Below are 16,666 nucleotides of genomic sequence, written 5' to 3'. Positions count from 1 at the left end.
ATCCACCGCCGTAGCGATGAGAGGTAGTGGGTAACTAAAACCCACCGTAATGGAATTGAGACCTCGATAATCAATGCACGGACGCAAACCTCCCTCCTTTTTCTTCACAAAAAAGAAACTTGAGGAGACGGGTGACATGGAGGGCCGAATGTACCCCTGTCCCAGAGCTTCCGTGACATATGTCTCCATAGCCAACGTCTCCTCCTGGGACAATGGATACACGTGACTCCTGGGTAGTGCAGCGTTTACCTGGAGGTTTATCACGCAATCCCTGTGTCGATGGGGTGGTAATTGGGTCGCCTTCCTTTTACAGAAGGCGATAGCCAAATCGGCATACTCAGCGGGAATGCGCACGGTGGAAACCTGGTCTGGACTCTCCACCGTCGTCGCACCGATGGAAACTCCTACACACCTGCCTGAACACTCCTCAGACCACTCCAGGGCTCTACCCGTCAAGCAAGAGACGAGAACACTCACGCTCTCCTCGTCCGACGGAGTCGGCCGAACGGTGGCCAGGTAAAGCTCGAGTTGGAGCAAGAATCCCTGGCACCCCGCTTCCGCTCCATCGTACTCCCACGGAGGCGCAATAGGCAGGGCGCTGGTTCCTGATACCGCTGAAGGAGGTTGTAGCGTTGCAGGTGGGAGGGTTGGAGGGGAAATAGGGAGACCACTCCTCTCCCAACGATCCATCCTCTCCATCATCTGATGGAGGATGGACGTGTGATGAAGGACACGCTCCTCCATCGTGGGGAGAGGGGTGGTCGCTGCTCCTGCTGACTCCATAGTGGTGCGGGATTCTGTAACGGTGCGTAGAGTGATGGGTGTGGAGTCAGGTGCAGAGAGCAGAGGATTCGGAAAAACACTTTATTCCGTACAATAACCGCGCACAAAGAGGGTGACGCCGAACACAGGCGTAAACACTCCAAAATAATGTACTCCACAGGCACATACGCTGTACAGCGGACAATCCCAAAAAACAGAGACACTCCTATTCCAAATACAGCAAAACAATCCCGCTCTAACACATGCGGGCTAACTAAACTTAAATAACCCCAACCCAAAAACCCCAAACAAGGAACATGTGAAACCAATTAGACCCAACAAAACGAAAAGGGAAAAAGGGATCGGTAGCAGCTAGTAGACCGGCGACGACGACCGCCGAGCGCCACCCGAACGGGAAGGGGAGCCACCTTCGGTGATATTCGTGACACACGCTCATGAAACGAGGCTGCAGTACTGCAGGATATGTCTCAAGCTGTTTTCACCATCCTCACTAGATCAATAGCTTGGACATTGGTATTTTGAAAGCAGTGATATTTGATATTTCTGGAAAAATGTAGCTATGTAGGTCAAGGTCTGTTATTGATGTCAGTGAGAGTCAAATCATTGTGATGTAGTGGGGAGTTGTAGTGTATTAGCCCAGATTTCCAGAGCCATTCATCTGCCATCAGACCTGTCTTCCAGGAAGTACCCAGAGCGCCCAGAACAGTAGGGGGGCATTAAATACTCAAGGCCTTGGTCTAATGTTAAATATTGTCTTTCACCACCCCACCATGGGCCCTACATAACTCAAGTCATATAATACTTCTGTACAGCCACACTATATCAGAGTGGTCACTATTTCAGTGTTATGTTTCACTCTCCTCCATGTAGCCTGAACAACATCCTGCTGCGCACTAAGACAGAGAAAGAGAAGAAAGACACTTGATATGGTAGATATAGCAGTCTGATGTTGAATCTGTCCACCCAACAGGAGTGTTGTAGCTGCTGCTCTCTGGGGCTGAGGTTCCGTAGGGAGGGCCACCGCTGTGAGGCCCACCAGTACCTGGGCTACCCCTGCAGCCACGTCTTCCTCACCTGCTGTGAGGGAGAGGAGGAGGTGGCGAGAGAGGAGGGGGAGGGAGATGGCTTGCACACCCTCAGAGAGAGGCCTGTGCTTGACCCGACCACAGTGCCAAAGAGAGGTAGTGTCACATACCTGAGCACGCACACACACACACACACACACACACACACACACACACACACACACACACACACACACACACACACACACACACACACACACACACACACACACACACACACACACACACACACACACACACACCACTGTCCTGCCAACACACTACACACACCACTGTCCTGCCAACACACTACACACACCACTGTCCTGCCAACACACACCACTGTCCTGCCAACACACTACACACACCACTGTCCTGCCAACACAAACCACTGTCCTGCCAACACACTACACACACCACTGTCCTGCCAACACACTACACACACCACTGCCCTGCCAACACACTACACTGTCCTGCCAACACACACCACTGTCCTGCCAACACACTACACACACCACTGTCCTACCAACACACACCACTGTCCTGCCAACACACTACACACACCACTGTCCTGCCAACACACTACACTGTCCTGCCAACACACTGCACACACCACTGTCCTGCCAACACACACCACTGTCCTGCCAACACACTACACTGTCCTGCCAACACACTACACACACCACTGTCCTGCCAACACACTACACACACCACTGTCCTGCCAACACACTACACACACCACTGTCCTGCCAACACACTACACTGTCCTGCCAACACACTACACACACCACTGTCCTGCCAACACACTACACACACCACTGTCCTGCCAACACACTACACTGTCCTGCCAACACACTACACACACCACTGCCCTGCCAACACACTACACACACCACTGTCCTGCCAACACACACCACTGTCCTGCCAACACACACCACTGTCCTGCCAACACACTACACACTACACTGTCCTGCCAACACACTACACACACCACTGTCTTGCCAACACACTACACACACCACTGTCCTGCCAACACACACCACTGTCCTGCCAACACACACCACTGTCCTGCCAACACACACCACTGTCCTGCCAACAAACACCACTGTCCTGCCAACACACTACACACACCACTGTCCTGCCAACACACTACACACACCACTGTCCTGCCAACACACACCACTGTCCTGCCAACACACTACACACACCACTGTCCTGCCAACACACACCACTGTCCTGCCAACACACTACACACACCACTGTCCTGCCAACACACTACACTGTCCTGCCAACACACTACACACGCCACTGTCCTGCCAACACACACCACTGTCCTGCCAACACACTACACACACCACTGTCCTGCCAACACACACCACTGTCCTGCCAACACACTACACACACCACTGTCCTGCCAACACACTACACTATCCTGCCAACACACTACACACACCACTGTACTGCCAACACACACCACTGTCCTGCCAACACACACCACTGTCCTGCCAACACACTACACACACCACTGTCCTGCCAACACACACCACTGTCCTGCCAACACACACCACTGTCCTGCCAACACACTACACACACCACTGTCCTGCCAACACACTACACTATCCTGCCAACACACACCACTGTCCTGCCAACACACTACACTGTCCTGCCAACACACACCACTGTCCTGCCAATACACTACACTATCCTGCCAACACACACCACTGTCCTGCCAACACACTACACACACCACTGCCCTGCCAACACACTACACACACCACTGTCCTGCAAACACACTACACACACCACTGTCCTGCCAACACACACCACTGTCCTGCCAACACACTACACACACCACTTTCCTGCCAACACACACCACTGTCCTGCCAACACACTACACACACCACTGTCCTGCCAACACACTACACTATCCTGCCAACACACTACACACACCACTGTCCTGCCAACACACTACACTATCCTGCCAACACACTACACACACCACTATCCTGCCAACACACTACACACACCACTGTCCTGCCAACACACACCACTGTCCTGCCAACACACAACACTATCCTGCCAACACACTACACACACCACTGTCCTGCCAACACACTACACTATCCTGCCAACACACTACACACACCACTGTCCTGCCAACACACACCACTGTCCTGCCAACACACACCACTGTCCTGCCAACACACTACACACACCACTGTCCTGCCAACACACTACACACACCACTGTCCTGCCAACACACTACACTATCCTGCCAACACACTACACACACCACTGTCCTGCCAACACACACCACTGTCCTGCCAACACACTACACACACCACTGTCCTGCCAACACACACCACTGTCCTGCCAACACACTACACACACCACTGTCCTGCCAACACACTACACACACCACTGTCCTGCCAACACACACCACTGTCCTGGCAACACACTACACACACCACTGTCCTGCCAACACACACCCCTGTCCTGCCAACACACTACACACACCACTTTCCTGCCAACACACACCACTGTCCTGCTAACACACTACACACACCACTGTCCTGCCAACACACACCACTGTCCTGCCAACACACTACACACACCACTGTCCTGCCAACACACTACACACACCACTGTCCTGCCAACACACTACACACACCACTGTCCTGCCAACACACACCACTGTCCTGCCAACACACTACACACACCACTGTCCTGCCAACACACACCACTGTCCTGCCAACACACTATACACACCACTGCCCTGCCAACACACACCACTGTCCTGCCAACACACACCACTGTCCTTCCAACACACTACACACACCACTGTCCTGCCAACACACACCACTGTCCTGCCAACACACTACACACACCACTGTCCTGCCAACACACACCACTGTCCTGCCAGCACACACCACTGTCCTGCAAACACACTACACTGTCCTGCCAACACACTACACTGTCCTGCCAACACACTATACTGTCCTGCCAACACACTACACACACCACTGTCCTACCAACACACACCACTGTCCTGCCAACACACTACACACACCACTGTCCTGCCAACACACACCACTGTCCTGCCAACACACTACACACACCACTCTCCTGCCAACACACACCACTGTCCTGCCAGCACACACCACTGTCCTGCCAACACACACCACTGTCCTGCCAACACACTACACTGTCCTGCCAACACACTCCACTGTCCTGCCAACACACTACACACACCACTGTCCTGCCAACACACACCACTGTCCTGCCAAGACACTACACACACCACTGTCCTGCCAACACACTACACACACCACTGTCCTGCCAACACACACCACTGTCCTGCCAACACACTACACACTATCCTGCCAACACACATCACTGTCCTGCCAACACACTACACACACCACTGTCCTGCCAACACACATCACTGTCCTGCCAACACACTACACACACCACTGTCCTGCCAACACACACCACTGTCCTGCCAACACACACCACTGTCCTGCCAACACACTACACACACCACTGTCCTGCCAACACACACCACTGTCCTGCCAACACACTACACACAACACTGTCCTGCCAACACACACCACTGTCCTGCCAACACACTACACACACCACTGTCCTGCCAACACACATCACTGTCCTGCCAACACACACCACTGTCCTGCCAGCACACTACACACACCACTGTCCTGCCAACACACTACACACACCACTGTCCTACCAACACACACCACTGTCCTGCCAACACACTACACACACCACTGTCCTGCCAACACACTACACACACCACTGTCCTGCCAACACACTAAACACACCACTGTCCTGCCAACACACTACACACACCACTGTCCTGCCAACACACTACACACACCACTGTCCTGCCAACACACTACACACACCACTGTCCTGCCAACACACACCACTGTCCTGCCAACACACACCACTGTCCTGCCAACACGCTACACACACCACTGTCCTGCCAACACACACCACTGTCCTGCCAACACACACCACTGTCCTGCCAACACACACCACTGTCCTGCCAACACACTACACACACCACTGTCCTGCCAACACACACCACTGTCCTGCCAACACACACCACTGTCCTGCCAACATGCTACACAAACCACTGTCCTGCCAACACGCTACACACACCACTGTCCTGCCAACACACTACACTGTCCTGCCAACACACACCACTGTCCTGCCAACACACTACACACACCACTGTCCTGCCAACATGCTACACAAACCACTGTCCTGCCAACACACTACACACACCACTGTCCTGCCAACACACACCACTGTCCTGCCAACACACTACACACACCACTGTCCTGCCAATACACACCACTGTCCTGCCAACACACTATACACTACACTATCCTGCCAACAAACACCACTGTCCTGCCAACACACACCACTGTCCTGCCAACACACACCACTGTCCTGCCAACACACACCACTCCCCTGCCAACACACTACACACACCACTGTCCTGCCAACACACACCACTGTCCTGCCAACACACTACACATACCACTGTCCTGCCAACACACTACACACACCACTGTCCTGCCAACACACACCACTGCCCTGCCAACACACTACACACACCACTGTCCTGCCAACACACTACACACACCACTGTCCTGCCAACACACACCACTGTCCTGCCAACACACAACACACACCACTGCCCTGCCAACACACACCACTGTCCTGCCAACACACACCACTGTCCTGCCAACACACTACACACACCACTGTCCTGCCAACACACACCACTGTCCTGCCAACACACTACACACACCACTGTCCTGCCAACACACTACACACACCACTGTCCTGCCAACACACACAACTGTCCTGCCAACACACTACACACACCACTGTCCTGCCAACACACTACACACACCACTGTCCTGACAACACACACCACTGTCCTGCCAACACACTACACACACCACTGTCCTGCCAACACACTACACACACCACTGTCCTGCCAACACACACCACTGTCCTGCCAACACACTACACACACCACTGTCCTGCCAACACACTACACTGTCCTGCCAACACACTATACTGTCCTGCCAACACACTACACACACCACTGTCCTGCCAACACACTACACACACCACTGTCCTGCCAACACACACCACTGTCCTGCCAAGACACTACACACACCACTGTCCTGCCAACACACTACACACACCACTGTCCTGCCAACACACACCACTGTCCTGCCAACACACACCACTGTCCTGCCAACACACTACACACTATCCTGCCAACACACATCACTGTCCTGCCAACACACTACACACACCACTGTCCTGCCAACACACATCACTGTCCTGCCAACACACTACACACACCACTGTCCTGCCAACACACACCACTGTCCTGCCAACACACACCACTGTCCTGCCAACACACTACACACACCACTGTCCTGCCAACACACACCACTGTCCTGCCAACACACTACACAAACCACTGTCCTGCCAACACACACCACTGTCCTGCCAACACACTACACACACCACTGTCCTGCCAACACACACCACTGTCCTGTCAACACACTACACACACCACTGTCCTGCCAACACACTACACACACCACTGTCCTACCAACACACACCACTGTCCTGCCAACACACTACACACACCACTGTCCTGCCAACACACTACACACACCACTGTCCTGCCAACACACTACACACACCACTGTCCTGCCAACACACTACACACACCACTGTTCTGCCAACACACTACACACACCACTGTCCTGCCAACACACTACACACACCACTGTTCTGCCAACACACTACACATACCACTGTCCTGCCTACACACTACACACACCACTGTCCTGCCAACACACACCACTGTCCTGCCAACACACTACACACACCACTGTCCTGCCAACACACACCACTGTCCTGCCAACACACTACACACACCACTGTCCTGCCAATACACACCACTGTCCTGCCAACACACTATACACTACACTATCCTGCCAACAAACACCACTGTCCTGCCAACACACACCACTGTCCTGCCAACACACACCACTGTCCTGCCAACACACACCACTCCCCTGCCAACACACTACACACACCACTGTCCTGCCAACACACACCACTGTCCTGCCAACACACTACACATACCACTGTCCTGCCAACACACTACACACACCACTGTCCTGCCAACACACACCACTGCCCTGCCAACACACTACACACACCACTGTCCTGCCAACACACTACACACACCACTGTCCTGCCAACACACACCACTGTCCTGCCAACACACAACACACACCACTGCCCTGCCAACACACACCACTGTCCTGCCAACACACACCACTGTCCTGCCAACACACTACACACACCACTGTCCTGCCAACACACACCACTGTCCTGCCAACACACTACACACACCACTGTCCTGCCAACACACTACACACACCACTGTCCTGCCAACACACACAACTGTCCTGCCAACACACTACACACACCACTGTCCTGCCAACACACTACACACACCACTGTCCTGCCAACACACACCACTGTCCTGCCAACACACTACACACACCACTGTCCTGCCAACACACTACACACACCACTGTCCTGCCAACACACACCACTGTCCTGCCAACACACTACACACACCACTGTCCTGCCAACACACTACACTGTCCTGCCAACACACTATACTGTCCTGCCAACACACTACACACACCACTGTCCTGCCAACACACTACACACACCACTGTCCTGCCAACACACACCACTGTCCTGCCAAGACACTACACACACCACTGTCCTGCCAACACACTACACACACCACTGTCCTGCCAACACACACCACTGTCCTGCCAACACACACCACTGTCCTGCCAACACACTACACACTATCCTGCCAACACACATCACTGTCCTGCCAACACACTACACACACCACTGTCCTGCCAACACACATCACTGTCCTGCCAACACACTACACACACCACTGTCCTGCCAACACACACCACTGTCCTGCCAACACACACCACTGTCCTGCCAACACACTACACACACCACTGTCCTGCCAACACACACCACTGTCCTGCCAACACACTACACAAACCACTGTCCTGCCAACACACACCACTGTCCTGCCAACACACTACACACACCACTGTCCTGCCAACACACACCACTGTCCTGTCAACACACTACACACACCACTGTCCTGCCAACACACTACACACACCACTGTCCTACCAACACACACCACTGTCCTGCCAACACACTACACACACCACTGTCCTGCCAACACACTACACACACCACTGTCCTGCCAACACACTACACACACCACTGTCCTGCCAACACACTACACACACCACTGTTCTGCCAACACACTACACACACCACTGTCCTGCCAACACACTACACACACCACTGTTCTGCCAACACACTACACATACCACTGTCCTGCCTACACACTACACACACCACTGTCCTGCCAACACACACCACTGTCCTGCCAACACACTACACACACCACTGTCCTGCCAACACACACCACTGTCCTGCCAACACACTACACACACCACTGTCCTGCCAACACACACCACTGTCCTGCCAGCACACACCACTGTCCTGCCAACACACACCACTGTCCTGCCAACACACTACACTGTCCTGCCAACACACTCCACTGTCCTGCCAACACACTACACACACCACTGTCCTGCCAACACACACCACTGTCCTGCCAAAACACTACACACACCACTGTCCTGCCAACACACTACACACACCACTGTCCTGCCAACACACACCACTGTCCTGCCAACACACTACACACTATCCTGCCAACACACATCACTGTCCTGCCAACACACTACACACACCACTGTCCTGCCAACACACATCACTGTCCTGCCAACACACTACACACACCACTGTCCTGCCAACACACACCACTGTCCTGCCAACACACACCACTGTCCTGCCAACACACTACACACACCACTGTCCTGCCAACACACATCACTGTCCTGCCAACACACTACACACACCTCTGTCCTGCCAACACACATCACTGTCCTGCCAACACACTACACACACCACTGTCCTGCCAACACACACCACTGTCCTGCCAACACACTACACACACCACTGTCCTGCCAACACACTACACACACCACTGTCCTGCCAACACACACCACTGTCCTGGCAACACACTACACACACCACTGTCCTGCCAACACACACCCCTGTCCTGCCAACACACTACACACACCACTTTCCTGCCAACACACACCACTGTCCTGCCAACACACTACACACACCACTGTCCTGCCAACACACACCACTGTCCTGCCAACACACTACACACACCACTGTCCTGCCAACACACTACACACACCACTGTCCTGCCAACACACTACACACACCACTGTCCTGCCAACACACACCACTGTCCTGCCAACACACTACACACACCACTGTCCTGCCAACACACACCACTGTCCTGCCAACACACTACACACACCACTGCCCTGCCAACACACACCACTGTCCTGCCAACACACACCACTGTCCTTCCAACACACTACACACACCACTGTCCTGCCAACACACACCACTGTCCTGCCAACACACTACACACACCACTGTCCTGCCAACACACACCACTGTCCTGCCAGCACACACCACTGTCCTGCCAACACACACCACTGTCCTGCCAACACACTACACTGTCCTGCCAACACACTATACTGTCCTGCCAACACACTACACACACCACTGTCCTGCCAACACACACCACTGTCCTGCCAACACACTACACACACCACTGTCCTGCCAACACACACCACTGTCCTGCCAACACACACCACTGTCCTGCCAGCACACACCACTGTCCTGCCAACACACACCACTGTCCTGCCAACACACTACACTGTCCTGCCAACACACTCCACTGTCCTGCCAACACACTACACACACCACTGTCCTGCCAAACACACACCACTGTCCTGCCAAGACACTACACACACCACTGTCCTGCCAACACACTACACACACCACTGTCCTGCCAACACACACCACTGTCCTGCCAACACACTACACACTATCCTGCCAACACACATCACTGTCCTGCCAACACACTACACACACCACTGTCCTGCCAACACACATCACTGTCCTGCCAACACACATCACTGTCCTGCCAACACACTACACACACCACTGTCCTGCCAACACACACCACTGTCCTGCCAACACACTACACACACCACTGTCCTGCCAACACACACCACTGTCCTGCCAACACACTACACACAACACTGTCCTGCCAACACACACCACTGTCCTGCCAACACACTACACACACCACTGTCCTGCCAACACACATCACTGTCCTGCCAACACACACCACTGTCCTGCCAACACACTACACACACCACTGGCCTGCCAACACACTACACACATCACTGTCCTACCAACACACACCACTGTCCTGCCAACACACTACACACACCACTGTCCTGCCAACACACTACACACACCACTGTCCTGCCAACACACTAAACACACCACTGTCCTGCCAACACACTACACACACCACTGTCCTGCCAACACACTACACACACCACTGTCCTGCCAACACACACCACTGTCCTACCAACACACACCACTGTCCTGCCAACACGCTACACACACCACTGTCCTGCCAACACACACCACTGTCCTGCCAACACACACCACTGTCCTGCCAACACACACCACTGTCCTGCCAACACACTACATACACCACTGTCCTGCCAACACACACCACTGTCCTGCCAACACACACCACTGTCCTGCCAACATGCTACACAAACCACTGTCCTGCCAACACGCTACACACACCACTGTCCTGCCAACACACTACACTGTCCTGCCAACACACACCACTGTCCTGCCAACACACTACACACACCACTGTCCTGCCAACACACACCACTGTCCTGCCAACATGCTACACAAACCACTGTCCTGCCAACACACTACACACACCACTGTCCTGCCAACACACTAAACACACCACTGTCCTGCCAACACACTACACACACCACTGTCCTGCCAACACACTACACACACCACTGTCCTGCCAACACACACCACTGTCCTGCCAACACACACCACTGTCCTGCCAACACGCTACACACACCACTGTCCTGCCAACACACACCACTGTCCTGCCAACACACACCACTGTCCTGCCAACACACACCACTGTCCTGCCAACACACTACATACACCACTGTCCTGCCAACACACACCACTGTCCTGCCAACACACACCACTGTCCTGCCAACATGCTACACAAACCACTGTCCTGCCAACACGCTACACACACCACTGTCCTGCCAACACACTACACTGTCCTGCCAACACACACCACTGTCCTGCCAACACACTACACACACCACTGTCCTGCCAACACACACCACTGTCCTGCCAACACACTACACACACCACTGTCCTGCCAACACACTACACTGTCCTGCCAACACACTACACACACCACTGTCCTGCCAACACACTACACACACCACTGTCCTGCCAACACACACCACTGTCCTGCCAAGACACTACACACACCACTGTCCTGCCAACACACTACACACACCACTGTCCTGCCAACACACTACACACACCACTGTCCTGCCAACACACTACACTATCCTGCCAACACACTACACACACCACTGTCCTGCCAACACACACCACTGTCCTGCCAACACACTACACACACCACTGTCCTGCCAACACACACCACTGTCCTGCCAACACACACCACTGTCCTGCCAACATGCTACACAAACCACTGTCCTGCCAACACGCTACACACACCACTGTCCTGCCAACACACTACACTGTCCTGCCAACACACACCACTGTCCTGCCAACACACTACACACACCACTGTCCTGCCAACACACACCACTGTCCTGCCAACATGCTACACAAACCACTGTCCTGCCAACACACTACACACACCACTGTCCTGCCAACACACACCACTGTCCTGCCAACACACTACACACACCACTGTCCTGCCAACACACACCACTGTCCTGCCAACACACTATACACTACACTATCCTGCCAACAAACACCACTGTCCTGCCAACACACACCACTGTCCTGCCAACACACACCACTGTCCTGCCAACACACACCACTCCCCTGCCAACACACTACACACACCACTGTCCTGCCAACACACACCACTGTCCTGCCAACACACTACACACACCACTGTCCTGCCAACACACTACACACACCACTGTCCTGCCAACACACACCACTGCCCTGCCAACACACTACACACACCACTGTCCTGCCAACACACTACACACACCACTGTCCTGCCAACACACACCACTGTCCTGCCAACACACAACACACACCACTGCCCTGCCAACACACACCACTGTCCTGCCAACACACACCACTGTCCTGCCAACACACTACACACACCACTGTCCTGCCAACACACACCACTGTCCTGCCAACACACTACACACACCACTGTCCTGCCAACACACTACACACACCACTGTCCTGCCAACACACACCACTGTCCTGCCAACACACTACACACACCACTGTCCTGCCAACACACTACACACACCACTGTCCTGCCAACACACACCACTGTCCTGCCAACACACTACACACACCACTGTCCTGCCAACACACTACACACACCACTGTCCTGCCAACACACACCACTGTCCTGCCAACACACTACACACACCACTGTCCTGCCAACACACTACACTGTCCTGCCAACACACTATACTGTCCTGCCAACACACTACACACACCACTGTCCTGCCAACACACTACACACACCACTGTCCTGCCAACACACACCACTGTCCTGCCAAGACACTACACACACCACTGTCCTGCCAACACACTACACACACCACTGTCCTGCCAACACACTACACACACCACTGTCCTGCCAACACACTACACTATCCTGCCAACACACTACACACACCACTGTCCTGCCAACACACACCACTGTCCTGCCAACACACTACACACACCACTGTCCTGCCAACACACACCACTGTCCTGCCAACACACACCACTGTCCTGCCAACATGCTACACAAACCACTGTCCTGCCAACACGCTACACACACCACTGTCCTGCCAACACACTACACTGTCCTGCCAACACACACCACTGTCCTGCCAACACACTACACACACCACTGTCCTGCCAACACACACCACTGTCCTGCCAACATGCTACACAAACCACTGTCCTGCCAACACACTACACACACCACTGTCCTGCCAACACACACCACTGTCCTGCCAACACACTACACACACCACTGTCCTGCCAACACACACCACTGTCCTGCCAACACACTATACACTACACTATCCTGCCAACAAACACCACTGTCCTGCCAACACACACCACTGTCCTGCCAACACACACCACTGTCCTGCCAACACACACCACTCCCCTGCCAACACACTACACACACCACTGTCCTGCCAACACACACCACTGTCCTGCCAACACACTACACACACCACTGTCCTGCCAACACACTACACACACCACTGTCCTGCCAACACACACCACTGCCCTGCCAACACACTACACACACCACTGTCCTGCCAACACACTACACACACCACTGTCCTGCCAACACACACCACTGTCCTGCCAACACACAACACACACCACTGCCCTGCCAACACACACCACTGTCCTGCCAACACACACCACTGTCCTGCCAACACACTACACACACCACTGTCCTGCCAACACACACCACTGTCCTGCCAACACACACCACTGTCCTGCCAACACACTACACACACCACTGTCCTGCCAACACACTACACACACCACTGTCCTGCCAACACACACCACTGTCCTGCCAACACACTACACACACCACTGTCCTGCCAACACACTACACACACCACTGTCCTGCCAACACACACCACTGTCCTGCCAACACACTACACACACCACTGTCCTGCCAACACACTACACACACCACTGTCCTGCCAACACACACCACTGTCCTGCCAACACACTACACACACCACTGTCCTGCCAACACACTACACTGTCCTGCCAACACACTATACTGTCCTGCCAACACACTACACACACCACTGTCCTGCCAACACACTACACACACCACTGTCCTGCCAACACACACCACTGTCCTGCCAAGACACTACACACACCACTGTCCTGCCAACACACTACACACACCACTGTCCTGCCAACACACACCACTGTCCTGCCAACACACACCACTGTCCTGCCAACACACTACACACTATCCTGCCAACACACATCACTGTCCTGCCAACACACTACACACACCACTGTCCTGCCAACACACATCACTGTCCTGCCAACACACTACACACACCACTGTCCTGCCAACACACACCACTGTCCTGCCAACACACACCACTGTCCTGCCAACACACTACACACACCACTGTCCTGCCAACACACACCACTGTCCTGCCAACACACTACACACACCACTGTCCTGCCAACACACACCACTGTCCTGCCAACACACTACACACACCACTGTCCTGCCAACACACACCACTGTCCTGCCAACACACTACACACACCACTGTCCTGCCAACACACTACACACACCACTGTCCTACCAACACACACCACTGTCCTGCCAACACACTACACACACCACTGTCCTGCCAACACACTACACACACCACTGTCCTGCCAACACACTACACACACCACTGTCCTGCCAACACACTACACACACCACTGTTCTGCCAACACACTACACACACCACTGTCCTGCCAACACACTACACACACCACTGTTCTGCCAACACACTACACACACCACTGTCCTGCCAACACACTACACACACCACTGTCCTGCCAACACACTACACACACCACTGTCCTGCCAACACACTACACACACCACTGTCCTGCCAACACACACCACTGTCCTGCCAACACACACCACTGTCCTGCCAACACGCTACACACACCACTGTCCTGCCAACACACTACACTGTCCTGCCAACACACACCACTGTCCTGCCAACACACTACACACACCACTGTCTTGCCAACACACACCACTGTCCTGCCAACACGCTACACACACCACTGTCCTGCCAACACACTACACACACCACTGTCCTGCCAACACACACCACTGTCCTGCCAACACACACCACTGTCCTGCCAACACACTACACACACCACTGTCCTGCCAACACACACCACTGTCCTGCCAACACACTACACTGTCCTGCCAACAAACACCACTGTCCTGCCAACACACACCACTGTCCTGCCAACACACACCACTGTCCTGCCAACACACACCACTGTCCTGCCAACACACACCACTGTCCTGCCAACACACTACACTATCCTGCCAACAAACACCACTGTCCTGCCAACACACACCACTGTCCTGCCAACACACACCACTCCCCTGCCAACACACTACACACACCACTGTCCTGCCAACACACACCACTGTCCTGCCAACACACTACACACACCACTGTCCTGCCAACACACTACACACACCACTGTCCTGCCAACACACACCACTGCCCTGCCAACACACTACACACACCACTGTCCTGCCAACACACTACACACACCACTGTCCTGCCAACACACACCACTGTCCTGCCAACACACAACACACACCACTGCCCTGC

At 53.9% G+C, this 16,666-nt stretch overlaps 1 protein-coding gene across 2 annotated transcripts in view; it reads left to right on the top strand.

Annotated features, from left to right (window-relative positions):
• The window catches only part of LOC120061330 (fibulin-2-like), a 68,847-nt gene that overhangs the window by 26,811 nt on the left and 25,370 nt on the right, over positions 1-16,666 (top strand). For both annotated transcript variants that reach the window (XM_039011077.1, XM_039011076.1), the window contains exon 5: positions 1,754-1,964. In XM_039011077.1, coding sequence (XP_038867005.1) covers positions 1,754-1,964 — 211 coding nt within the window. The remainder of the gene's footprint in view (positions 1-1,753; positions 1,965-16,666) is intronic.

This window comes from Salvelinus namaycush, chromosome 16 (genome assembly GCF_016432855.1).
Source record: "Salvelinus namaycush isolate Seneca chromosome 16, SaNama_1.0, whole genome shotgun sequence".
Taxonomy (NCBI): Eukaryota; Metazoa; Chordata; class Actinopteri; order Salmoniformes; family Salmonidae; genus Salvelinus; species Salvelinus namaycush.
The sequence above is the reverse complement of the archived record's forward strand: the minus strand, read 5'-3'. Positions and strand labels throughout refer to the sequence as shown.